The sequence below is a fragment of the Macrotis lagotis genome, chromosome 5, assembly GCF_037893015.1.
Source record: "Macrotis lagotis isolate mMagLag1 chromosome 5, bilby.v1.9.chrom.fasta, whole genome shotgun sequence".
NCBI classification, from domain to species: domain Eukaryota; kingdom Metazoa; phylum Chordata; class Mammalia; order Peramelemorphia; family Peramelidae; genus Macrotis; species Macrotis lagotis.
The window spans coordinates 71,225,648-71,250,718 of record NC_133662.1 but is presented as its reverse complement, the minus strand read 5'-3'; the positions used below and the strand labels follow the sequence as shown (position 1 = coordinate 71,250,718).

Below are 25,071 nucleotides of genomic sequence, written 5' to 3'. Positions count from 1 at the left end.
TTTATGGAGAGTAGCCTGAATACTGAAAACTTAAATGATTTGACCAGGGCTACACTTGTGGCTTCTAGCTCCCAATATAGTTGGTAACACTGTCTCTTATAATTGTAATTATACAAATCAAAAATAAAAATACATGGAAGAATCTTTACATTCAATATGTGATAAATTTTCAATTAGCAACTCTGAAAGTATTTTGAGTTTTTAAAAATCATTTCTTGAATAATTCAATTTTAAATTTCTCCTCTAACATAGTAAATATGGTTAAAATCCCAGGCAAGTTTTGCTATTGGTTAAAACAAGCCTTTCCAGTTAAAATTGATTGTTCTAATTTGTTAAGATGTACCTAAATTACATAAACCAGACTGCTTCCTTTAATTTTTCTATGCACTTCAAACTCCATTCATAATTTCTTTTAAAAGTGTTTAATGATGGGTTATGGTTTATTCATCAACTATGCATTTTCCTTTCCTTTTGTCCAAAAAATAAAAACCATTTAATATTGGGATGCCAATTTGAAGATTTTTTGGATAGTGATATAATAAAATGTATGTTTCCCACTAAGTATTTAACTGTTCATTAAAGAACAAAGGCTTAAGAAAACAATAAGTATTTATTATGTATTTGATGGCTGGTTCCTGAAGTTCTGCAGAAAGTAAAAGAGTTCTGACCTATCCATAAAGATGTATATTCCCCATTTTGGTGAGGAATTAAGTCATGGAAAAACTATAAAAAAAGTCTTGATGGCCTCAGTCCTCTGTGTTCTGATATTTCTTTCCCATGTCATCCACACAAAAAAACCATTTTAGATATTTCATCATGGATAATTTGTCCATCACTTGGCAGTTCTAAAGAATCTCCTAGAAATTAACCCAATCTAAGCAGAAACTTTTAGAGAGCACCTATTTGGGGTCAAGCACTCAGCTAAGCCCTGAGGATGTAAAGACAAAACTAATTACAATCCTGATATCAAGGAGTTCAAAGTTGCCACAGATAAACTGAGGCTTGGGAAAGAACTCAATTTAGAAATGTCAAGATCATTATCCACTGCATTCCCAGCCATGGTTAGTCATTTTTACTTTTGTTTGGTCACCAGACTTCAGTGATTCTGGAGGAAAGAATGAGACTAACAATTTTATGCAAGCACTGCTTCATTTAAATCCAATACATCTGCAAGTCAAGACATCATCCTGTGATGTCATTTGTCCTCTTCAAGAATGAAGGACAAACAACACGTTTGATGATTATGGAGTTGATCTCAGCAAGAGACTTTAGGGATATTCTAATATAGTTAAATATTTCCAATTTGCTAGGGAATCATTTCTATTTGAAGAATTTGGGGTGCAATGACTAGTAGCAAAACATTTCTAAAGGATGAGCAAGGAAAGCCACAACTATGCTTAGCTTGTTTTTCAGTTAAATACACAGGAGAGACTCTTCAGAAGAATCATAGTTGAGATGCTTTTAGGGAGATTTGATTTTTATCAGTTGTCCCTATTCATAGGAATTTAATTTGCTGGATCATGATAGAGAGACAGTAAGTTTTACCACACTGCCTATATGCATCTGGAAAACCTGGGAGCTTAAATAGAAAGGGATGAGCTGCAAACATTGCATCCTAGCCATGTTGACACACCCTGGACATTAGTCACTGGATCTGCAGCACATTCAGTTCAACAGCATGGAGCAAAGAGCTGGGAGTGTTATCCAAGTCAGTAAGGCTAGGGGAAAATAATTGCTACCAGTCCGTCTATCACCACCACCCCATTTCACAGCCTGTTTAACAGCTTTCCAAAGGAGTGATTGTGTAAGGAAAAAAATATTTCAAGGACTACTTGAATAGGACCATAGTTTCACTTAGTTTTATTTGGCATTTATTGTTTTTTTTTTTCTTTCTGGGAGACATGAGTATTTTACTTTAAGACATTTTTGGACTATTAAGTGTCTGGACTGAGTTCTCAAGCCCCTCCTTTCACCAACCTCATTCCTGATGCCCCTATCTTCTAAGAAATACTTTTTTTTGTGGGGTTTGGGCTGATTTGTTTTCTAATTTAAATTCTGTATTATCTTTTAACATAAGAGATGAGTTGTCAGCCCTGGAGGTATATACAATTAGTAAGACTCTTTTCTGACAAGTCACAGCTCACACTTGTGAATCTTTTCTTACTTAGCAGTGACTGAGATAATTCAGAGATAAGTCCAGACTAATCTAGAGGACAATCAGACAACTGTCTGGTGGCCAATGGAGCATCTCTCCCTTTTTGTACTTTCCCAAGAGTCCAGTGTCTATAACTTTAAATCCTGAAATCCTTCTCTATTATCATGGTCCTTTATTCTTCCATTTCTCCATCTATGAAAACCAACTCCTCCTAAACCTAGACTTTGTCTTTACCACAACCTCCAAACACTCAATACACCTACTTTTCACCCCGAGACTATTATCCCTTTTCTGAGTTCACTATTTTTCTCTTCACAGTCTTGATCATATTAGCAGTCAATTCAATCCTTAAATTTTTTTTACTCTTTGCCCTATCACTAATCATGCCATGCCAAACTCAAACCATCGATCGTCTCCCTTTCTTCTCATGTCTTGTTAGATAAAAGTTAAAACAACTTCCAACTGAACATACAAAAATTTTATCTAATCTCAATTGAATCTTAACTACTATATAATTATTCTTTCTTAATTATTTCTCTCACATTTTTTGAATGACTCTTTCAAATTTATACCACTCTCCTTTATTCCCCTAAACATAGTCCCTACTTCTTAACGAAGTATCATGTTTTTATTTGACTGAGAAAATAAAGGTTGCCTTTTATTAAGCTTTCCTCTTCTGATTCTGAGAAAGAACAGACCCTAAACCTTCTCCTTACTAATAAATGTCTTACTATTTATTCTTCTGAACACTTTCCTCCAGGATTTTTCTCTTTCAATCATAACAAATAGCAAGTATTTTTATGGAGTTCTGTTCAAAATACTTGTAGTGTTTTTCAAAATACTTCACATATTATCTCATTGGATCCTCACAACATCTTTTTATTATTATTATTCCTATTTTAGGGGGAAAACTAACACTGGATACGTGACTTGCTCAAGAGGATATAACTAGTAAGTATCTGAACCATTTTTATAACTTTAAGTCTAAAACTCTTATCTACTATGCCACCTAGTTCCTTCTCTCTTTCACCTTCAAATTCTTCCTAGTAACTGACTCCCTGTATCCTGCATGCCTGGGTCTCCCCATTCTAAATAATAATCACTTAACCATAACATCACCTCAAGCTCTCATCCTTTTCATAGTCAAACTCTTAGAAAAACAATCTACAGGGCTGCTAGGTGGTGTAGTGGATAGAGCACTGGTCCTGGAGTCAGGAGTACCTGAGTTCAAATCCGACCTCAGACACTTAACAATTACCTAGCTGTGTGTCCTTGGGCAAGCCACTTCACCCCATTGCCTTGCAAAAAACCAAATAAACAAACAAAAAAAAACTAAGAAATGCAAACATTCTACATAATCACCACTGTAGTAAAGCTAGTAGAATCAGTCTATTTCTATAGGAGATTGACAATAACCTGTTCATTCAGTCTGGTAAATGATTATCTAATTTAGTGGAAGATAAAATCAATCAGACCTGCTGTCTCATTCAAATGACATTTAAATATGATGAAAATGTTTCCTTTTGTAGCATAAAAATATTTGAGTGAGAAAACTCCCTTCATCAAAATTTCCTCAGATCTTTTCTGCATCTTACAGTTTTAGAGAGCTACCTAGAAAGTGTTCTGGGTTACTCAGATGGTAAATATCATTGGTAGGATTAAAACCCTGACCTTCTAGGTTCTAAAGCCAGCTTTCTAGACTGAATATTGCACATTGTCTCAGCAATTATTAACATCATTCCGAGCCCTGTCAAGACAGCTTATTTGATGAGCACACCCATTTTAGCCTTTGCTCCTTCCCTCTGTACAATCAGAGGATTCTAAAAACATTTCTACCAAACAATAAATCAACACACAAAATATTAAAAATCCTGATGCCAGGCTCCTATACAAGAATGTTTTGTGCACATTTCAACTGATTATAGATGGAGTGAAGTGACAAACTAAAATGGATAGAAACATGATAAATAAGAAGTGATGGATGCTTATTTTCAGGGGAATTTTTCCATCTTAAGAAAGTAGATACTTGGCCAATTTTGACATTTCTCAGGGAAGAATAAGCCAGGGTAAACCAGGAGCCTGCTTTGACACTTCATTCACAAGCATCATTGAAAAGGTATGTGCATCTTCTACTGTTCCAGGAATACCAGGCATACTGTGAAGAAGGGTTATGTTAGGACCCTGGGAACAAGGCCTCAACTCATTCTTTAGACTGGAGGAACTTAAATACCTCTCTGCTGAGAATGACAACACTCAACACCAAGTTCTTCCACTTGGTGGACAGTTTAGAGAGGTTTTATACTTCACTACCACAACACTAATTAAGGAATTAAAGAATCAAGCCCTTTGTAAGAAAATTACAGGTTCAACAACAATTCACTTAGTGCCTACTACATGCAAAGCACTGTGATGCTAAAGAATATATGAAAATAATGAGGCCAAGCCTCATGAGGCTTACAACCTAAAGCAGGGAGTACAGCATAAGTAAATTGTATAATACTGTTCAAGAACTAAGAAAAAATAGAGTATAATTAGAGAATTGCAAAGTTCTCTGTGAGGAAGAAAATATCAATACCTGAGAGGAAATGGGTTAGAGGTGCAGGAGGGGGAGCATTTGAGCTCGCTCTCTGTCTCTCTCTCTGTCTCTCTGTCTCTCTCTCTCTCTGTCTCCTCTGTCTCTCTCTCTCTCCTCTGTCTCTCTCTCTCTCTCCTCTGTCTTCTCTCTCTCTCTCTCTCTCTCTCTCTCTCTCTCTCTCTCTCTCTCTCTGTCTCTCTCCTCCTCTCCTCTCTCTCTCTCTCTCTCTCTCTCTCTCTCTCTCTCTCTCTCTCTCTCTCTCTCTCTCTCTCTCTCCCCAATAAACATGAAGCTGAAGCAAAAATGATTCTAAGTTAGACTTAGATATAATAATATAGACTTAGAAGGAGAAGATGGATAACTCAGCATATAAAAGCCAGGCCTGAGTTCAAATTTAGTCTCATATACTTATTAACTGTGTGACCATAGGCACACTTAAACTTGTTTGTCTCAGTTTACTCACCTGTCAAATGAGCTGTAGAAGTAAATAGCTAAACGTTACAGTAGCTTTGCCAAGAAAACCTCAAATGGGATAACAAGGAGTTAGACATGCCTTGAAAACAAGAATGAAGTTATGGAATAATTATGGCATGCCTAATAATGAAAGTGGCATAACTTTGTGAATGGAGTACCAACAAAAAGATAAATATCCTTAGGATCTAGAACTGGAAGGGGAGCTCTTCTCGCTGTACCCCACTGTCTTCTCTGGGAATATCTTTAAAAACAGGGTAAATTCTCATTTATCTTAAATATTTTCCATATGTCCTTTTTGTGAAGGTAAGAGCTGTTGAACACAATTAACTATAAGGGTATAAAATTAGTACTCCCAAGAGGAGAGAGCTAATGAACAGTGCTTCATTTCTTGTTACCTAAATCCAACCTGACTTCTGGTTTACATCTATGATTCTTTAACTTATTATCTTTCTATATTAGATATTATATAATCTAGTAAGGGATAGATATGACTTTTTTGAGTAGTTGATTTTTAATTCTTCCAAGTGAATCTGCCAACTCTCATCATAACATGGGTGCACATTCACTAAACTCTAGAATCAATTATGAATGACTTAATATCAACCAGCTGATATGAGCTAGTAGTATGGGTTATGAATTTAATCTTACTCAACCACACATCAGATCAGTGAAAACTTTCAAAGATAGCTAAAATAGTTCCCTAGAGCATGGTCCAATGTGGATATACACTAGGAAAAATGATTCATATAAAGATCCTCTCTCATATATATTCCCTTCTTTCTTCTGACACTACCATTACCCTGGTACAGACCTTCATCATCTTCTACCTTCAGTAATGCAATAGCCTTCTAGTTTTCCACCCTGAAAAATCTTTATTTCAATCTGTTTTTCTCAGCTGTCTAATTGATTTCTCTCAAAGGTAGGTAGAACCATGGCACCTTTCCTATTCAATATATTTCAATGGCTATCCCCTCAAGGGTAAAATATAAATCCTCTGTTGAGTATACAAGACTCTTCACAATTTGATCCCCCACTGTGCTTTTCCTTGTACACCTTAAGCCTTTCCATGTAGTATATGATCCAATGATACTGGTCTCCTTTCTATGCCACTCAAGACAAGAAAACTTTATGATGTCATTGATCTTCTTTGAAAATACTGGTCAAGCAATGTCAGCTTAACACCTCATCATCCAACTCTCTGCTTTTTCACTTACTGTCCCCAATGATTGCATATCTCTTCCTCCTAATCTCTGTTTCCTGGTTTTTCTGGCTTCTTTATCGCTTCATAAATTCTGCCTTCTATGAGAAGCCTTTTCCTGTACTCCTTAATAGTGGTCCTTTCCCCTGATGATTAGCTTCAATTTATCTAATCTATGTCTTTTTTTCATAGTGTTTTTAGTGCATTTTCCTTCATTAGAATATAAACTTCTTGAGAGCATTCACTGTTTTTAATCCTTTTTTATGTCCCCTAAAATGGAGCACAGCACTTTTTGACTGAATTGCTGACTCCAGTCCTCCACCCCTGAGTTATTTTGAAGGACATCAATGCAACACTAGCTATTTTGCTCTTCTTTTTTTAATATGGACCCCCCCCTTTTATTTAAAAAAATTTTCTACTTTATTTAGGAACTTTTCATTAACTTGAAATTAATGTTTTCTCATAGTTTATAATATCTCCTGTAAAACAACTTCCAGCTAAGTAATGAATACTAACTTGTAATTCCCAAGGAGATAATCATTGCTCATTCCTTCCCAATGTCTCACACTAAAACAAAATTTGTCTTCCACTAGTTCAGACAGTCCCATTTACTCCAATCTTCATAAGCATTGGTAATATTAGAATTAATGGCAATATTTACTTTATATATTAAAGATAATGCCAAAATGATATACTGTACCACTAATCCCTACTACCAGGATTCTCAGGTTGATACGTGGGATATATTGGAATCAGCTCTAGCCAACTAGCTTTCAGCAGCAAGGTGGATCAGGTATTGAAGGTATAGTCTGACATCATAAGCCCTCAGAAACAAAGAACCACCAGACCACCTAAATAAGGGCAAGCTGGTCAGAAATGAAGTATGTTAAAGAGCCCAGTATTGGAATTAGTGTAGGTAGTAGCCATTACGTCACTGACCCGGTAAGGAAAGATCCAGTTAAAACTCACACAAACACATATAACTTTTTAAGAGAAAAAATACAATATATCAAAATATGTTTTAAAAATTATATATTCACATAGAGACATAAATGTAACAATGGAAATATATGGCAGGGAGGGAAAAGAGAGTGCAAAGGAAGAAAGATAGTCTACAGATAAATATAGCAGCAGACACTGCTAACTTAACTGGTTGTTTTAGATTCTTTCTTCACAATAGAGGAGTAAGGGAAATTCCTTCCTTCTCTGTCTTATCCATGGGAGAAGGATATTGTGCATTGTTTTCCTTGGGGCAGTGAGTCATCTCACCATTCCTGACCCTCTCAGTAGATCCACATCTCCTTCCTTCTCATACTCCAGTCAATAATAGCAAGAAAAGCAATACCTTTCTTAGTACTTTATTCTGGAAAGTCCAGATGGTACCAAGATGTGGGACAAACTCCAAACTCCAGCTCTCATCCCAAATTCTTCCCTTCTGTAATCTTTTGTCCAGAAATATTTTCTAAATCCCAGAAGTTGGATTTCCACAATGTCAATGGAATAAGTATTCTTAGAAAGTATCTCTCAACTCCATGTCAATGACAATGTATAGTTAATGTTTGTTTTCATCTTATTCTACATTCAATAAAATTATACTGATCATACCTTGTGTGTTTGAGCCAAGCCAATAAGGAAAAAAACCAGAAAACTATGAGAGTTACCTATTGAAGATGTAGAGGCCTGAGACCTCTATTAGAAATCACGATCTTGAAAGCATTAATATTTATTATTTAGACTAAGGTTGAGAAATAAAGGTTTAAATGTTGTTGTTGTTGTTGTTGTTGTTGTTTCCAAACAGATAAAGGCAAAATGGTAATAGGGAGCAAGGAGCTGACCAGTATTATTTATACACTGATCTCTCCCCAGTGGCCAGTGGTGGTACTACAACCTATATACAGATTGCTAATCATAATCTGATGATAGGGAAAACAATTCAAAAAGACTTCCATGCAGTGACAGATACAGATTGCATCCTGTATTCATTCATATTCCATACCCGATTTCGTTAACCCATATGTTAACCAAGTTCCCATATCCCAGGTGAAGGTCATGCTTCTATTGTAGAATATTCTCATAGAAAACTAATAAAGTATGTATCTCCAGACTATAAGGCTGTTTTTTTCCCCTAAATTGCTCAATTTATCCATGAGAAAATAGACAAAGTTCTCCTGCAGGTATCTAGTTATATATAGAGAGAATGCATGCCTCAGATATAAATGGTGATAAAATCTTATAAAGTTTGATCAAGTGCCACTTTCTACAAGAAGCTTTTTCTGTTCCTTCTGAATGCTAGTACTTTACCCCATAACTTAATGTCATCTCCATTTTTGTATTATAGCTACCTTATTTTACCTTTATATGTTCATTGGATCATAGAATTAAAGCTTGAAGGGACCTTGGAATCCATTAAATCTAACCTATTTACTTTATAGTTATACTTTGTAGGAAACTGAGATACTCAGAGCTTAAATATCTTCCCGAGGGACATTTTTAAGTGAGGCAGTGTGACCTTAGTTCTTTTTGACTACAAGTAAAGATCCTCTATTCACTGCTCCATCTCGCTATCTCAAACATATTGTCTTCAGCTACTCCCTTAGAATATTAGCTCATAGAGAGCAGAAACAGTTTTGTCACAAATTCAAAACAGTTAAAAGACATCAAATTCATAAAAGTTCCAAGGGATTATTCTTCCTTATAAGGATCATAAGAATTCCTTATTGCTGAGTAGCCACATTAAAAAACCCTACTTCCATCTTTACTAAAAGTCCATAGCATCTGTTACACAGACCTAATGTGATCTCTGCAACCATAATCAGTGGCATTTTAATTTGACTTTTTTTTTGGACATTAAACCAAACGCCTTCCAAATGTAGTGTTTCAGAATATTATGTGTATAATAAAAATGATCTACCTACTTGCAATAGTTCTGCTGTAATTCCCTTTTTAAAAATTGAATCAACCAGTGAATGCTCCATTTACGAGCCTAAATACCATACATAGATTCTGGAAATTTCCAAAGCCTGTGTGATTGCATAGTTCCTCTTTGTGACCATGCAGTCATTACCACTACATAAAAATCACAGAGATTTTATATCTCATAATTACGTTCTCTTATAAATTTAAATTATACACGGTGTTAATGCTTCCCTTGTTGGAGAGCCCAGGGCAAATTAATAAAAATGACACCATCTTAAACATATGCATGCATTTAATTCTCCTACATTTTGACCCATCCTTTATTCCTCCCTCCCTTTGTCTGTGGTTGTTTTTTTTCATAACTTTTTTAAGGTCAGGAACAGCATTGGAAACATGATCTGGTACACTTAAGACACCACCATCTTGAATTCATCAAGATAATATGAGAAATGACATTTTTGTATCTTTGTCACAGACAAAGTAAATCACACAAAATTCTTGCCTCCCTCCCAATCCCTCTCTGCATGAAATTGTGCTTGGCATAAATTTATGGTCTGAAGTACAAAGTATACAGTAGATTTTCTTTAAATTTTGAAGGAGCATCCTACACATGCATAACAAGTAGATATGATAATAGTTTATGGGGTGTTCAAGGATAAACACCTCTGGTATGATGATATGCTGTGTTCTTTTCAAGGTTGCTCATCCAACTTTGGTGATTACCTGGCCTACCACTCTCACCTGTGGCTCCAAGAAGCTGTAAAGTATTGTGGCTATACTCCAGGATATCATATTGTAAGATGGGCTAAACCAGGTTGAGAGTAACTGATAGACTTCATATTCATTGATGAACTAAGGCAGTGTCTACCCCAAATATGTCTACCGTAGCAGAATGAGTAGATGAGAACAATTTAATTACAATAGTTATGAAGTCAGCTGAAGCAGATGTTATGGAGTACTTGGAGCTTGGTCAGGTACTGAAGATGCCAAGGTCATTCATTCACTGCAAGCTAGGCCATCTCCACTGATCTTGAATTTTCTAGTGCCACTGAATTTCAATGACTCTGGAAGAGTGAGACTAACAACTTCGTGCAACTCCACTTCAATTAAAGCAGTTCACACATGTGTCAAGATCTCACCCCATGATACCATCAGTCCTTCTTCAAAACTAATGACTAAACAACAAAATATGTATATATGGTATATGTCATTTCTATAAAAGAATTAATGGACTTAGAGAAGGTGAAACACCTTCACATAGTTTTCTTCATCATATCAAAAATGCTCCATGCATTTCAATTTCTTCTAATTTGCCATCATGAACAAAAAGATTTGAATGAAAAGAATTTCAAAGATTAACTTTTCTCATTGTATAAATGAGAAAGCTGAGACCCAAAGAAGTCAAATGACTTGCCTAATGTCATAGGTGTAATAATAAGTGATAAAACCAGCCCTTGGATCCAATTCAAGGACTTCCACATTAAGAGCTCTTTGCCCATTCAAAAAGTATTTATTAAATATTTTGTATATGTCTCACTCTGGTTAACTCTGGGGATATGAAGGCAAACATGAAATATTTTCTGTCTATTGGCAACTTACCAGGTAGAGTAGAAGGATGAGAGGAGGGGAAAAAGAGACAACATGCATCTAGAAATTATATTTCCTTTTTTCTTATTTATATTCCAATTACTTGCAAAGATAGTTTTCAACATTCATCCTTTAGCAAGCTTTTGAGTTTCACATTTTTCCACTACCTTCCCCATGGCAGCAAACAAATTTAAATGGGTATATATGTAAAATCACATTTTACATATTTCTGCATTAGTCAAGTTGTAAAAGAAGAACTATAACTAAGGGGAAAAACATGAGAAAGAAAAAAATATATAGAAGTTTTAAATAGTGAACAAAGTTTGCTATGCTCTGCATTTAGAATCCATAGTGTTTTGTTTTGGTTTGTTTTCCTTTAGATTTGGTAATATTTTCTTTAATGATCTCTCTGGATTGTCCTGGATCACAGATCTGCTGAGAGGAGTCAATCATAGTTGATCATCTCAAAATATTTCTATTAGTATGTATAGTGTTCTCCTGGTTCTGCTCACTTCACTCAGCATCAATTCATTCAGGTTTTTCCAGGCTTTTCTGAAGTCTGGCCTCTCATGTTTTCCTATAGAATAATAGTATTCCATAGAATTCATGTACCTAATTTGTTCAACCATTTCCCAATTGAAGGGAATTCCCTCAATTTCCAAATCTTTGCCACTACAAATAGTTTCCGTAAATATTTTTATACATATGAGTCCTTTCTAGTAGTGGTGATATTGGATCAAAGGATATGCAGTTTTATTGCATTTTGCATAGCTCCAAATTAGTTTCCATAAAGGTTAGATCAGTTCACAACTCCACCAATAATGCATTAATGTCCTAGTTTCCCACAACCTCTCCAACAATGATCATTTTCTTTTTTTTGGCATTTGAGCCAATTTGATAGATGTGAAGTGATACCACAGAATTGTTTTAATTTACATTTCTCTAATCAATCAATGATTTGGAGCATTTTTTTTCATACAACTATAGATAGACACTTTTAATTTCCTCATCTGAAAACTGTCTGTTCATATCCTTTTACTATTATTAATTGGAGAATAACTTGTATTCTTATAAATTTGACTCAGCTCTCTATATATTTCAGAAATGAATACTTTATCAAGAACAGTAGCTATAAGAATTGTGAACCATCTTTCTTCATTTCTTCTAATCTTGGTTTCATTGGTTTTAATTGTACAAAAATGTTATAATTTAATGTAGCCAGGATTATGTATTTTTCAATCTATTATGTTCTCTATCTTCTTTAATCATAAACTTCTCCCTATTCCATATATCTGACAAATAAACTATTCTTTGCTCTCCTAACTGATTTATGGTATCACCCTTTTTGACCTTATCCTAGTGTTGGATGTGAGATGTTCCTCTATGCCTCTTTTTGCCATACAGTTTTCCAGTTTTTCCAGCAGATTTTGAAAAATAGGGAGTTCTTATCTAAGAAGTTTATCTTGACTTCCAGCCAAGAAGCAGAGAGAAGACAGGCACAGTTCTAAAGTCTCCTGATCTCTTCCCCATCTATCACATGAAACAAACCTCTTAAAAGAAATCTGACCCAAAAAACCCAGAAAGAAAAGCCAGGAGAAAGAACATCTACTCAGGATTTGTCTCCCGCAGCAGCTTTGGCCGAATTCGGGTGGGTGAGTCTGGACTCAGAGGGAGGATCAGCCCCAGATCAGCCAGATTAACAGCTGAATTGTAACTGGGAGTCTGAGGGCAGGAGAGCCAGACCTGCTGGATCAGTGGTTGGGCTGGACAAAAGGGGCTTTGGTTGGCAGGGAAGCAGAGGCACTGGTGTTGGTGCTGTCCGCCTGGAGCTTGGGGACCAGGCTGGGGGAAGAGTTCTGGTGCAGGAGAGCTGCAGACACCATCCCTAGGCTCCTCAGGTCTGAGAAACTCTGAGGGCATGCCTCCATTGCACAGAGGCCTCTTCCCAAACAAATGCAAACTACTTCTGCCTCAGGCCCAGGAATGTGAGCAGAAGAACCAGCCCAGCTGAGGAATGACCTCAGGCCAGGGTAAAGCCCACCATTGATTGAAGGCAAAAGAATTCAATAGTTCCAACTCCTCCCTTCAGGCAAAGGGAGAAGGCCTCTCAACCAAGGTCACAGACACTCCGGAGAAAGAAACCAGCACCTCCTACTAGCCAGCCAGAGAAACCACACTCAGTAAAGCCTTTAGTGATCCCAAGCCCCTGTGAACGAGCACCCCCCAACTCAAGGTCTTAGCATAATGAAGAAGGGTCAGTGGAAAGGTGGATCCATAGAAAAATTCCTGAAAGGGAAAGACCCTAACTCAGAGAGACCTGGAACCTCTGAGGAGAATACAATCTGGTCCCCAGCACAGAAAGACTTCCTTGAAGAAATAAGGAAGGAGCTTAAAAATTTGGGAGAGCTAATTAATACCTTGCAACAAGAAAACAAAACCTTAGAAAGTACAATTGGACAAACACGAAAAGGAGAATAAATCTCTCAGATCATCAAATGAGCAAATGCAAAAGAAATTCATTCTCTCTCAAAACCTCAATTGGTCAAATGGAAAGCTCTTTCAAAAGTAGAATTGACCAATTGGAAAATGAGTTGCAAAAGGTTAATGAAGAAAACTCCTCCCCCCCCAAAAAAAATGGTGTCTACAATAACTAGTGACTCCATGAGACAGCAAGAGTCAGTTAAACAAAATAAAAAAATAGAAAAAATAGAAGCAAATGTAAAATACCTCATCAACAAAACCACTGACCTTGAGAATAGATCGAGGAGGGGCAACCTGAAAATTATAGGACTTCCTGAAAACATGGAAGAGAAAAAAAGCCTGGACTTGATATTACAGGATCTAGTGATGGAAAACTGCCCTGATATCATGGAATCGGAGGGCAAAGTAGTTATTGAAAGAGTACATCAATTCCCACCAGAAAAATATCCTAAAATGAAAACACCAGGGAATGTTGTGGCCAAACTGAAGAAGTATCAGATAAAAGAGAAAATCCTGCAAGCAGCCAGAAAGAAACAATTTAAATATCAAGGAGCCACAGTAAGGATCACTCAGGACCTGGCTGCACCAACTTTAAGGGATCGAAAGGCCTGGAACGAGATATTTTGAAGAGCACGGGAGCTTGGGATGCAGCCAAGAATCTACTTCCCCGCAAAGCTGAGCCTTCTCGTCCAGGGGAAAAAGAAGGACATTTAATGAAATGGAAGAATTCCAAAAATTTCTGATGAAAAGACCAGAGCTAAACAGAAAATTTGGACATCAAACAGGAGGTTCAAGAGACACATGAAAAGGTTCAAAAAAAAAGAAGGAGGGCGGTAAAAAAAAAAAAAATTCAATCCAGTAAGTTGAAACTGGCTATATCCCAACATGGGGGGAAAAAAGATTCTCATAAAACTTGAGAAATGTAACTCTAACAGAGAGAATACACCTAGCCAGAAATTATGGACATTCATGACCTGGCCATGAGACTACTATCTAATGGGATGTAACTGGCTTTAACCCCACTTGGGAGATAGATTCTAATAACTCTCAGGAATTTTGACCCTATTCGATAGAATATACAGAACTAGAAGGGACAGACACTCAGAATTTTCTATGACTTAGATAGAGTGATCTAAAAAAAAGTACTACCTCCCTAAAAAGGGGAACAGGAAAGAGATGGGAGGAGGGAGGAGATTGAATGGGGTAAATCTCATTACACTAAGAGGTACAAAAAACCTATGGTAATAGTGGGGAAGAAGGGAGCAGAGGAGAAACACCTGAATCTTCTTCTCATCAGACTTGGCTTAAAGTCAACCTACACATACTCATTTAACTTATAAAACATCTAACCTTTCAAGTATTAAAAGGGGAAAAGGGGACGGGGGGATGGAGAAAGGGAAGGGGAGTTGGGAAAATAAGGGGAAATAACAAAAGGAAGGGAAGGGAAAAGGGAAAAAGGGAAAGGGGAAAGAAAGGGGAGGGTGTGATATAGGAGGGCAAACACACTGAAGGGGGTGGTTTTCAGAAACAAAAGATGGGGGAATATGGATAAACGGGGGGAAGGGGGAAAATACAAACAGAGGGAAGATAGCACGGAGGTCAATAAAGAATTAGTAATCATGACCTTGAATGTGAATGGGATGAACTCTCCCTTAAAACATAAGCAAATAGCAGAGTGGATTAAAAACCAGAATCCTACAATATGCTGCTTACAAGAAACTCATGTGAAACAGAGAGATACATATAGAGTAAAGGTAAAAGGTTGGAGCAAAATATATTTTGCTTCAGCTGAAGTAAAAAAAGCAGGGGTAGCAATCCTTATCTCAGACAAAGCAGCAGCAAAAATAGATCGTGTTAAAAGAGATAAGGAAGGAAATTTTATCCTCCTAAAAGGTACCATAGGCAATAAAGTCATTTCAATATTGAATATATATGAACCCAGTGGGACAGCACCCAAATTCTTAGAGGAAAAGATGAAAGAACTACAGGAAGACATAGACAGCAAAATTCTACTAGTGGGAGACCTCAACCTCCCACTCTCAGATCTAGATAAATTGAATCATAAAACAAACAAGAAAGAAATTAGGGAGGTAAATAAATTGTTAGAAAAAATAGATATGGTAGACTTATGGAGGAAACTGAATGGGGATAGAAAAGAATATACCTTTTTCTCTGCAGTACATGGAACTTGTACAAAAATTGAACATGTACTAGGACATAAAAACCTAATGATCAACTGCAAAAAGGCAGAAATAGTGAATACATCTTTCTCAGATCACAATGCAATAAAAGTCATATGCAATACTGGACCAAGGAGATATAGACCCAGAACAAATTGGAAACTGAACAACCTCATTTTAAAAAATGAGTGGACCAAAAAACAAATTATAGAAAGAATTAACCATTTTATCCTAGATAATGATAATAACGAAACAACATACCAAAACCTATGGGATTCATTCAAAGCAACTCTCAGGGGATATATTATAGCTCTAAATGCTTATATGAATAAATTGGAGAAAGAGGAAATCAATGAACTAAGCATGCAACTAAAAATATTAGAGAAAGAACAAATCAAAAATCTCAAATTAAGTACCAAATTAGAAATTCTAAAAATTAAAGGAGAAATTAATAAAATTGAAAGCAAAAAACTATTGAATTAATAAATAAAACCAAAAGTTGGTATTAGGAGAAAACCAACAAAATTGATAAACCTCTGGTCAATTTGATTAAAAAAAAGAATGAAGCAAACCAAATTGCTAATATCATAAAAGAAAAAGGTGAACTCACCACCAATGAGGAGGAAATTAAAGTAATAATTTGAAATTATTTTGCCCAACTCTATGCCAATAAATTTGATAATCTAAGTGAAATGGATGAATATTTACAAAAATATAAGTTCCCCAGGTTAAATGAAGAAGAGATTAAATACCTAAACAACCCTATCTCAGAAAAAAGAAATTCGAAAAGCCACTACTGAACTCCCTAAATAAAAATTTCCAGGGCCTTATGGATTCACAAGTGAATTCTACCAAACATTTAAGGAACAATTGCTTCCAATCCAATATAAACTCTTTGAAAAAATAGGGAAAGATGGAACTCTGCCTAACTCTTTCTATGAAACCAACATGGTACTGTTAGCTAAACCAGGAAGAGTTAAAACAGAGAAAGAATATTATAGACCTATCTCCCTGATGAATATAGATGCAAAAATCCTAAATAAAACCTTAGCAAGATAATTACAACAAGTCATCACTAGGATATTACATTAGGATCAAGTAGGATTTATTGCAGGAATGCAGGGTTAGTTCAATATTAGGAAAACTGTTAGTATACTCAATTATATCAACAACAAACCTACCAGAAATCATATGATCATATCAATAGATGCTGAAAAAGCTTTTGAAAAATACAGCACCCATTCCTATTAAAAACACTAGAGAGTGTAGGAATAAATGGACTGTTCCTTAAAATAATTAGCAGTATCTATCTGAAACCATCAACAAGCATTATATTCAATGGGGAGAGGCTAGAGGCATTCCCAATAAGATCAAGGGTAAAACAAGGGTGCCCATTATCACCACTACTATTCAATATGGTATTAGAAATGTTAGCATCAGCAATTAGAGAAGAAAAAGAAATTAAAGGAATTAGAATTGGGAAGGAAGAGACAAAACTCTCACTCTTTGCAGATGACATGATGGTCAACCTAGAGAATCCCAAGAAATCATCTAAAAAACTACTGGAAACAATTAGCAATTTTAGGAAAGTTGCAGGTTATAAAATAAACCCTCATAAATCCTCAACTTTTCTATCTATATATGTCTAGCAAGAAACAGCAGCAAGAGCTAGAAAGAGAAATCCCATTCAAAGTAACCTCAGGCAATATAAAATATTTGGGAGTCTATTTGCCAAGACAGACTCAGAATCTTTTTGAAAACAATTATAAAACACTTCTCACACAAATTAAATTAGATTTAAATAGCTGGGCAAATATCAACTGCTCATGGATAGGTAGAGCTAATATAATAAAAATGACAATCTACCAAAACTAAACTATCTGTTTAGTGCCCTACCAATCAAAATTCCAAAAAAATTACTTTAATGAGTTAAAAAAAGTTGTAAGTAAATTCATATGGAGAAATAAAAAGTCAAGAATTGCCGGGAGCTTAATGAAAAAAAAGTGCAAAAGAAGGTGGCTTAGTCCTACCTGATCTAAAATTATATTATAAAGCATCAGCCATCAAAACTGTTTGGTATTGGCTAAGAAATGGAGTGGTGGACCAGTGGAATAGACTAGGTGTAAAAGCAGGAGATAATTATAGTAATCTGCTGTTTGATAAAGCCAAAGAGTCCGGCCATTGGGATAAAAACTCCCTCTTTGATAAAAATTGCTGGGATAATTGGAAGTTAGTATGGAAGAAACTTAGATTAGACCAACACCTCACATCCTTTACCAAGATAAGATCCAAATGGTTACAGGACATAGACATAAAAAACAATACTATATGCAAATTAGAAGATCAAGGTCTAGTCTACCTGTCAGATCTATGGAAAGGGGAACAGTTTATGACTCAGGAAGAGTTGGAGAACATCACAAAAACCAATTAAATGATTTCAATTACATTAAATTAAAAAGCTTTTGCACAGATAAAAACAATGTAACCAAGATAAAAAGAAATGTAGTAAATTGGGAAACAATCTTTACAACTAATGATTCTGACAAAGGACTCATTTCTAAAATATACAGAGAACTGAGTCATATTTTTAAAACAAATAGCCATTCCCTAATTGACAAATGGTCAAAGGATATGCAAAGGCAATTTACAGATGAGGAGATCAAAGTAATCCATAGCCATATGAAAAAATGCTCTAAATCATTAATTATTAGAGAAATGCAAATTAAAGCTTCTCTGAGGTACCACCTCACACCTCTCTGATTGGCCAGTATGACCAGGAAGGATAATGATCATTGTTGGAAGGGATGTGGGAAATCTGGGATACTATTACACTGTTGGTGGAGCTGTGAACTCACCCAACACTTCTGGAGAGCTATTTGGACCTATGCCCAAAGGGCAACAAAAATGAGCATACCCTTTGACCCAGTAATACCACTTCTGGGTCTATACCCTGAAGAGATGATGAAAAAGGGTAAAAACATTACTTGCACAAAAATATTTACAGCAGCCCTCTTTGTGGTGGCAAAGAATTGGAAAGCCAGTAAAGGTCCTTCAGTTGGGGAATGGCTTAGCAAACTGTGGTATATGTATGTCATGGAGCACTATTGCTCTATTAAAAACCAGGAGGGATGGGATTTCAAGGAAACCTGGAGGGATTTGCATGAACTGATGCTGAGTGAGATGAGCAGAACCAGAAAAAGACTGTACACAATAACAGCAACATGGGAGATGTTCAACCTTGAGGACTTGCTCATTCCATCAGTGCAACAATCGGGAACAATTTTGGGCTGTCTGCAAAGGAGAGTGCCATCTGTATCCAGATAAGGAGCTGTGGAGTTTGTAGAAAGTACAAGGACTATTCCCTTTAATTTAGAAAAAAACAGATAGCTTATTGTCTGATCTTGTTACCTTTTAGATTTCTCTTCTCTTTAAGGATATGATTTCTCTCTCATCACACCCAATTTGGATCAAGGTACAACATGGAAACAAAGTAAAGACTGACAGAGTGCTTTCTGTGGGGGGGAGGGGGAGGGAAGCAACATTGAGGGATAATTGTAAAACTCAAATAATATCTTTAAAAAAACAAATTTAAATTAAAAAAACAAAAAATAACAAAAAAAGAAGTTTATCAAATAATAGATTACTATAATAATTTACCATTATTTCTTTTGTACCTAATCTATTCCACTGATGCACTTCTCTATTTCAGGGCCAATGCCAAACAGTTTAGACAACTGCTGGTTTATAATAATTTTAGATCTGGTATGGCTATGCCACCTTTCTTTCCATTTTTTTATTAATTCCCTTGATTTACTTGAACTTTTGTTCCTCCAGAAAGATTTTATTTCAAAAAACATACAAAGCAATTTCCAGAGGGAAAGCAGTAGCAACTGTGAATATCAGAATATATTCTTGTTGGAGACAAATTAAACTCAACCTTGAAAGGTCAGCTAACTCTAGGAACTAACTAACTAACTAGCTAACTAACAGCTCACTCTTGAAAGGAGATGAATGATTATCCCAGAATTTCTTAACTTCATTTTAGTGTGGTGAAAATGAAGGATCAGAAACTTGCTTCGCCATGGAGGATTACCACAAGCCAGACCAGCAGAAGCTGCAGGCCCTGAAGGACAGTGCCAACCAGCTTGCCTCGGCTCCATCCGCGCCACCAGCGCCACTGGCTCCAGTCACCGCACATCATGCTGCAGTGCAGCCGAGGTCACAGCAGTTCTTTTTCCATACGATGAAGTGCAAACCCCAGGACCCCAGAGACCCCAGTAATGACAGCTTTGTGCTCTCCAATGGTCACACGGCTCCCATCCTCTATGCAGCCTGGGCTGAGGCTGGCTTCTTGCCAGAGGCTGAACTCTTGAACCTCAGGAAGATCACTTCTTATCTAGATGGTCACCCAGTCCCAAAACAAGCCTTTACAGATGTGGCTACTGGATACCTGGGTCAAGGGCTTGGAGCAGCTTGTGGAATGGCCTACACCGGCAAATACTTCGACAAAGCCAGCTACCGTGTCTACTGTTTGCTGTGTGATGGGGAGGTGTCTGAAGGCTCTCTGTGGGAGGCCATGGCCTTCACAGGATTCTACAAGTTGGACAACCTAGTTGCCATCTTTGATGTTAACTGGCTGGCTCAGAGCAACTCTGCCCCATTGCAGCACCAAATGGAAGTATACCAGAAGCAATGTGAAGCCTTTGGGTGGAACGCAATTGTTGTGGATGGCCACAGTGTGGAAGAACTCTGCAAGGCCTTTGACCAGGGCAAGCATAAACCATTGGCTGCCATTGCAAAGATATATAAGGGCAGAGGAATCTCAGGTGTGGAAGATAAGGAATCCTCGCATGGGAAGGCCCTTCCCAAAAACATGGCAGATCAGGTCATTGAGGAAATCTCTTCCCTAATCCAAAACAAGAAGAAGATTCCAGCTACCCTCCCCAAAGAGGCTGCCCCTGCAGTTAACATCACCAACATCCGGATGCCATCTCCCCCAAGTTACCAACTTGGGGACAAGCTAGCCACCCGGAAAGCCTATGGCATGGCCCTGGCTAAACTGGGAAAGGCCTGTGATCATGTGATTGCCTTGGATGGGGACACCAAGAATTCCACCTTTTCAGATCTATTCAAGAAGGAGCATCCTGATCATTTCATTGAGTGTTTCATTGCAGAACAGAACATGGTGAGCATCGCTGTGGGATGGGCCACACGGGACAGGACTATACCTTTCTGTAGCACGTTTGCTGCCTTCTTCTCCAGGGCCTTTGACCAGATTCACATGGCAGCCATTTCTGAGAGCAACATCAACCTGTGTGGCTCCCACACAGGGGGGTCTCCATTGGTAAAGATGGTCCTTCTCAGATGGCCCTTGAAGATCTTGCCATGTTCCAGAGTATTCCCAATGGGACTGTCTTTTACTCAAGCGATGCTGTAGCCACTGAGAAAGGAGTAGAGTTAGCTGCCAACACAAAGGGCATCTATTTCATAAGGACCAGCCGCCCAGAGAATGCAGTCATTTACAACAACAATGAAAATTTACAGATTGGCCAGGCTAAGGTGGTCCTGAGGAGCAAGGATGACCAGGTGACTGTGATTGGTGCTGGCGTCGCCCTCCATGAAGCCTTGGCTGCTGCAGAGCAGTTGAAGAAAGAAAAGATCAACATTCGGGTGCTAGATCCTTTTTACAATTAAGCCTATGGATAAAAAACTCATCCTTGAGAGTGCCCAGGCAACCCATGGCTGCATCCTGGTTGTGGAAGACCATTACTATGAGGGTGGCATAGGAGAGGCTGTGGCTGCTGCCATAGTGGGTGAACCTGGCATCACCATGAGCCACTTGGTGGTTGCCAACTTCCCAAGAAGTGGGAAGCCTGCAGAGCTGCTAAAGATGTTAGGCATCGACAAGAACACCATTGTTCAGGCAGTCAAAGCAGCTGTGTCACAAGCCTAAGGTGCCCGTGTTGCAAGCCGAAGGCGCCTGCTGGCCATTCCAGACCAAACAAGAAGCAGGGAAGAGGGAGAAAAGTTCCTGTAACTTTAGCTACATTAAGTAACCTTTGTTTCTACTGAAGATCAATTAAAAATAAAATGAAATGTTTTGAGAAAAAAAAAGAAGACTATGTCAGGATTTCTGAATATGGAACTAATGATACAAGTTCCTAAATATCAGGGTCACATAATATAACATGATTTACAATCAAAGGAAACCTTAGAGCAGGGATCCATAGACTATGACTAGATTTCAGAAAGAGTTCATAACCCTGGATAGGAAAGAATTACATCTTTATTTTCAAGAATTTAAAAATATCATTTTGAGAGGGGAAGAAGTGATGAGAATATATATATCTATGTATATGTATATGTATATAGTGGTTACAATGTTACAGAAACTGTGATAAGTTCGTTTTTATAAATAATTATCTCATTTGTTCCACACAACAGCCCTTCAAGGTATGTGCTATTATCCTCATTTTACATTTGGGGAAACTGAGACAAATGAAGGTTAACCAACTTGCCTAGAATCATACAATTAAATTGCCTGAGACTGGTTTTGAGCTCAGGTCTTCTGATCCCTGAGTCAGAGTTCTTTCCACTACACTTTGGAGCTGCCTCTTAGAAAGAGTCCATAGACCTCACCAGATTGCCAAAAAGGTTCATAATATAAAAAAGATTAAGATCTGCTTTTGAGATTAACTAGCCTAACCTTATCATTTTATTATTTTATAGATCAATCAACAAGTCCACATAGCCTATTATATATCAAGCACCTTATTAGGCACTCAGGACACAAAGATTCAAATTATTCTCTAGGAGACAATAATCTATTCAAAATATTATGTGAATTTATGAGTATATGAAGAATAAATAAAAATAAAAACAAGGAAGTTAATCAAGGAAGGAGAGTGAAAGAAATTGAAGAGATCAATAAAGGCCTACTGGAGAAGATGGTATTTGAGCTTCATGCTGAAGGATATGAGAGATTCTATGGGAGCATTATAAAATAAGGAATATATTTGAGGCCTGGGAGAAAACCAATGCAAAGGTCCAAAGATTGGAGATGATATATTTTGAAGAACAAAAACAAAACCTGAGTAATATTTAATGAGTTATAAAGTCCAGTTGTGAAGGATTTTAAAAGCCAAAGAGGGGAATTTAATTTTTATTCTAGAGAAAATAAGGAGTCACTTGTTGATGTCACTTTTGTCCCTGTTGCAGTTACTATTTCTCCTCCTTCATTCTCAAAGAGGACCAAGAAAGTCACTAGACTTCATTAAGTTAGGGAAGTGAAAATGTCAAATTAATACTTTTAAAAAAAAATTCCTTTTGGGGGCAGCTAGGTGGTGCAGTGAATAGAGCACCCACCCTGGAGTCCAGAGGTCCTGAGTTCAAATCTGACCTCAGACACTTAATAATTACCTAGTTGTGTGACCTTGGGCAGGTCACTTAATCCCACTGCCTTACCAAAAAAAAACCTACAAATTTTTTTTAAATCACTTTTGGAAGTCATATGGATGAATGTATTAGAAAAGGAAGAGATTGAGGTAGGAATAATATTTAGCCCCTGCAAGAGTCCTGAACTAAGGAAATGTCGGTGAGTAGAGAAGTCAGATGTAAGAGACCTTATGGAGATAGAAATGACAAAAATTGTCAGGTAATTGGATTTGTGAGGTGAGGGAGCATGAAGAATTGAGAATAATGCCAAAGTTAGGAACTTAGGAAACATGGAAAATAGTGGTACTTTCCACAGAAATAAAGAAATTTGATAAAAGAGTAGAAAGGGTAAGGATAATATACATGTTGAGTTTGAGAACAGTTTTTTTTAACATTTGTTGTTCAGTTGTTTTCAGTCATGTTAGATTCTTTTTGACATTTTTTGTTTGTTTTTTGAGGGTTTTGGAGTGGTTTGTCATTTCCTTCTCCAGTTTATTTTAGAGATAAGGAAGTGAGGCAAACAAGGGCTAAATGACTTGCCCAGGGTGACAAAGCTAGTGATTGTCTGAGGCTAGATTTGAACTCAGAAAGAAGAGTCTTCCTGACCCAAGGCCCCAAAACTCTCATCCACTGCTCAGCACATTGAACCCTTAAATAAATGCCTTCTTCATTTATTTCATAATGCATCTGATTAAGCTCCAAATCTGGTGCTCTATGTTTTGTACGTCTACTTTGATATGTCACAGGAATATTGCAATTATACTGCAGAAGATCTGAATCTTATTTTTGTGGTTGAGGGAGATTATTTGCAAGATAGGCAGGAGAAAAAATCTGTTGCTCCAGATAAAGTGTTAGAGAGTCCAGAAAGAAGCAGGAAAATATTCCTTTCACTCCCTCTACTGGTCAGTATTATATAATGTGTCAGAGAAGTTTTTATAATGAGTTTAATTTCGTTTGGTTTTTTTTTTACTTAACAGATTTTTTTATCCTTTTAAAAATTTATTTTATTTTTCATTTATGGTATAAAACAAGCATTTCTTACCAATTAAAGTAATTTTAACCCACTCTACTATAATCACATGAGCATTTAAAGAGCTTTTTTCTGTGGCTCAGTGACTGAGTCCTAGCATAGATGAACTTTGAAAAACTTTGGGATGACTTGACAAGAAAGAGGATATCTGAAGAGAAAATAAGTGACTAAAATTTTCAAAAGGCTTTACATCCATTATCTCATTTGAATTCTCTCAGCAACTTGGTCAAGTATTTACATAATCAGTATCATCATCATCATCATCACCCCCTCTTTAACAGATGATAATATTTAGGCTATTAGTTAGTGACTTGTCTAGGACCACACAGTTATTAATATATGAAGTGAGATTGAAATCCAGGTCCTCCTGACTCCTAGCCCAACATTCTTTCCAGCATTCTAAATTGCTTAGAAGCCCAACTCACCATATTAGCCCACAATTGGTTTTTTTTGGGAGGGGGGTGATTAAAATGCATTTTTATTTTATTTTTCCAATTATTTTGACGATAGTTTTTCAAAATTCATCCATTTGCAAAATTATTAGTTCTGCATATTTTCTACCACCCTCCCTTCTCTCCCCTCCTCCTTATGGTGTCTGGTAAAAGTTGTAGATGTACATTTCTGTTTAACATATTTACATATTAGCCATTTTGTGAAAAAGGAATTAGAACTAAGAGGAAAGAAAAAAAACCATGAGAAAAGAAGGAAAAAAGTTTTTAAACAAGTGAACATATTCAGATTCCAAGACTTTTTTCTCTGTATGTGAATGTTATTGTCCAAAACAGGTTTCTCAGGGTTGTCCTTGATCTCTGAACTGCTGAGAGGAGTAGCATCCATCATGAAGTTGATCATCTCACAATGTTGTTAATATGTATAAAGGTCTCTTGATTCTGCTCTCTTCTCTCAGCATCAGTTCATGTAATTCTTTCCATGCTTCTCCAAAGTTTGATTACTCATGATTTCTTATAGAACAATACTACTCCATAACATTTATTCACTATAATTTGTTCAACTATTCCCCAATTGATGGGCAGCCCCTTA

General features: G+C 36.8%; 1 protein-coding gene across 1 annotated transcript; it reads left to right on the top strand.

Annotated features, from left to right (window-relative positions):
- Positions 1–19,647: 19,647 nt before the first annotated feature.
- LOC141489756 (transketolase-like) lies at positions 19,648–21,519 on the top strand. The gene is given in 5 exon segments (XM_074190205.1): positions 19,648–19,711; positions 19,714–19,795; positions 19,797–20,895; positions 20,898–21,248; positions 21,250–21,519. Coding segments are annotated over 5 exon segments (1,866 nt in total).
- The last annotated feature ends 3,552 nt before the right edge of the window (positions 21,520–25,071 follow it).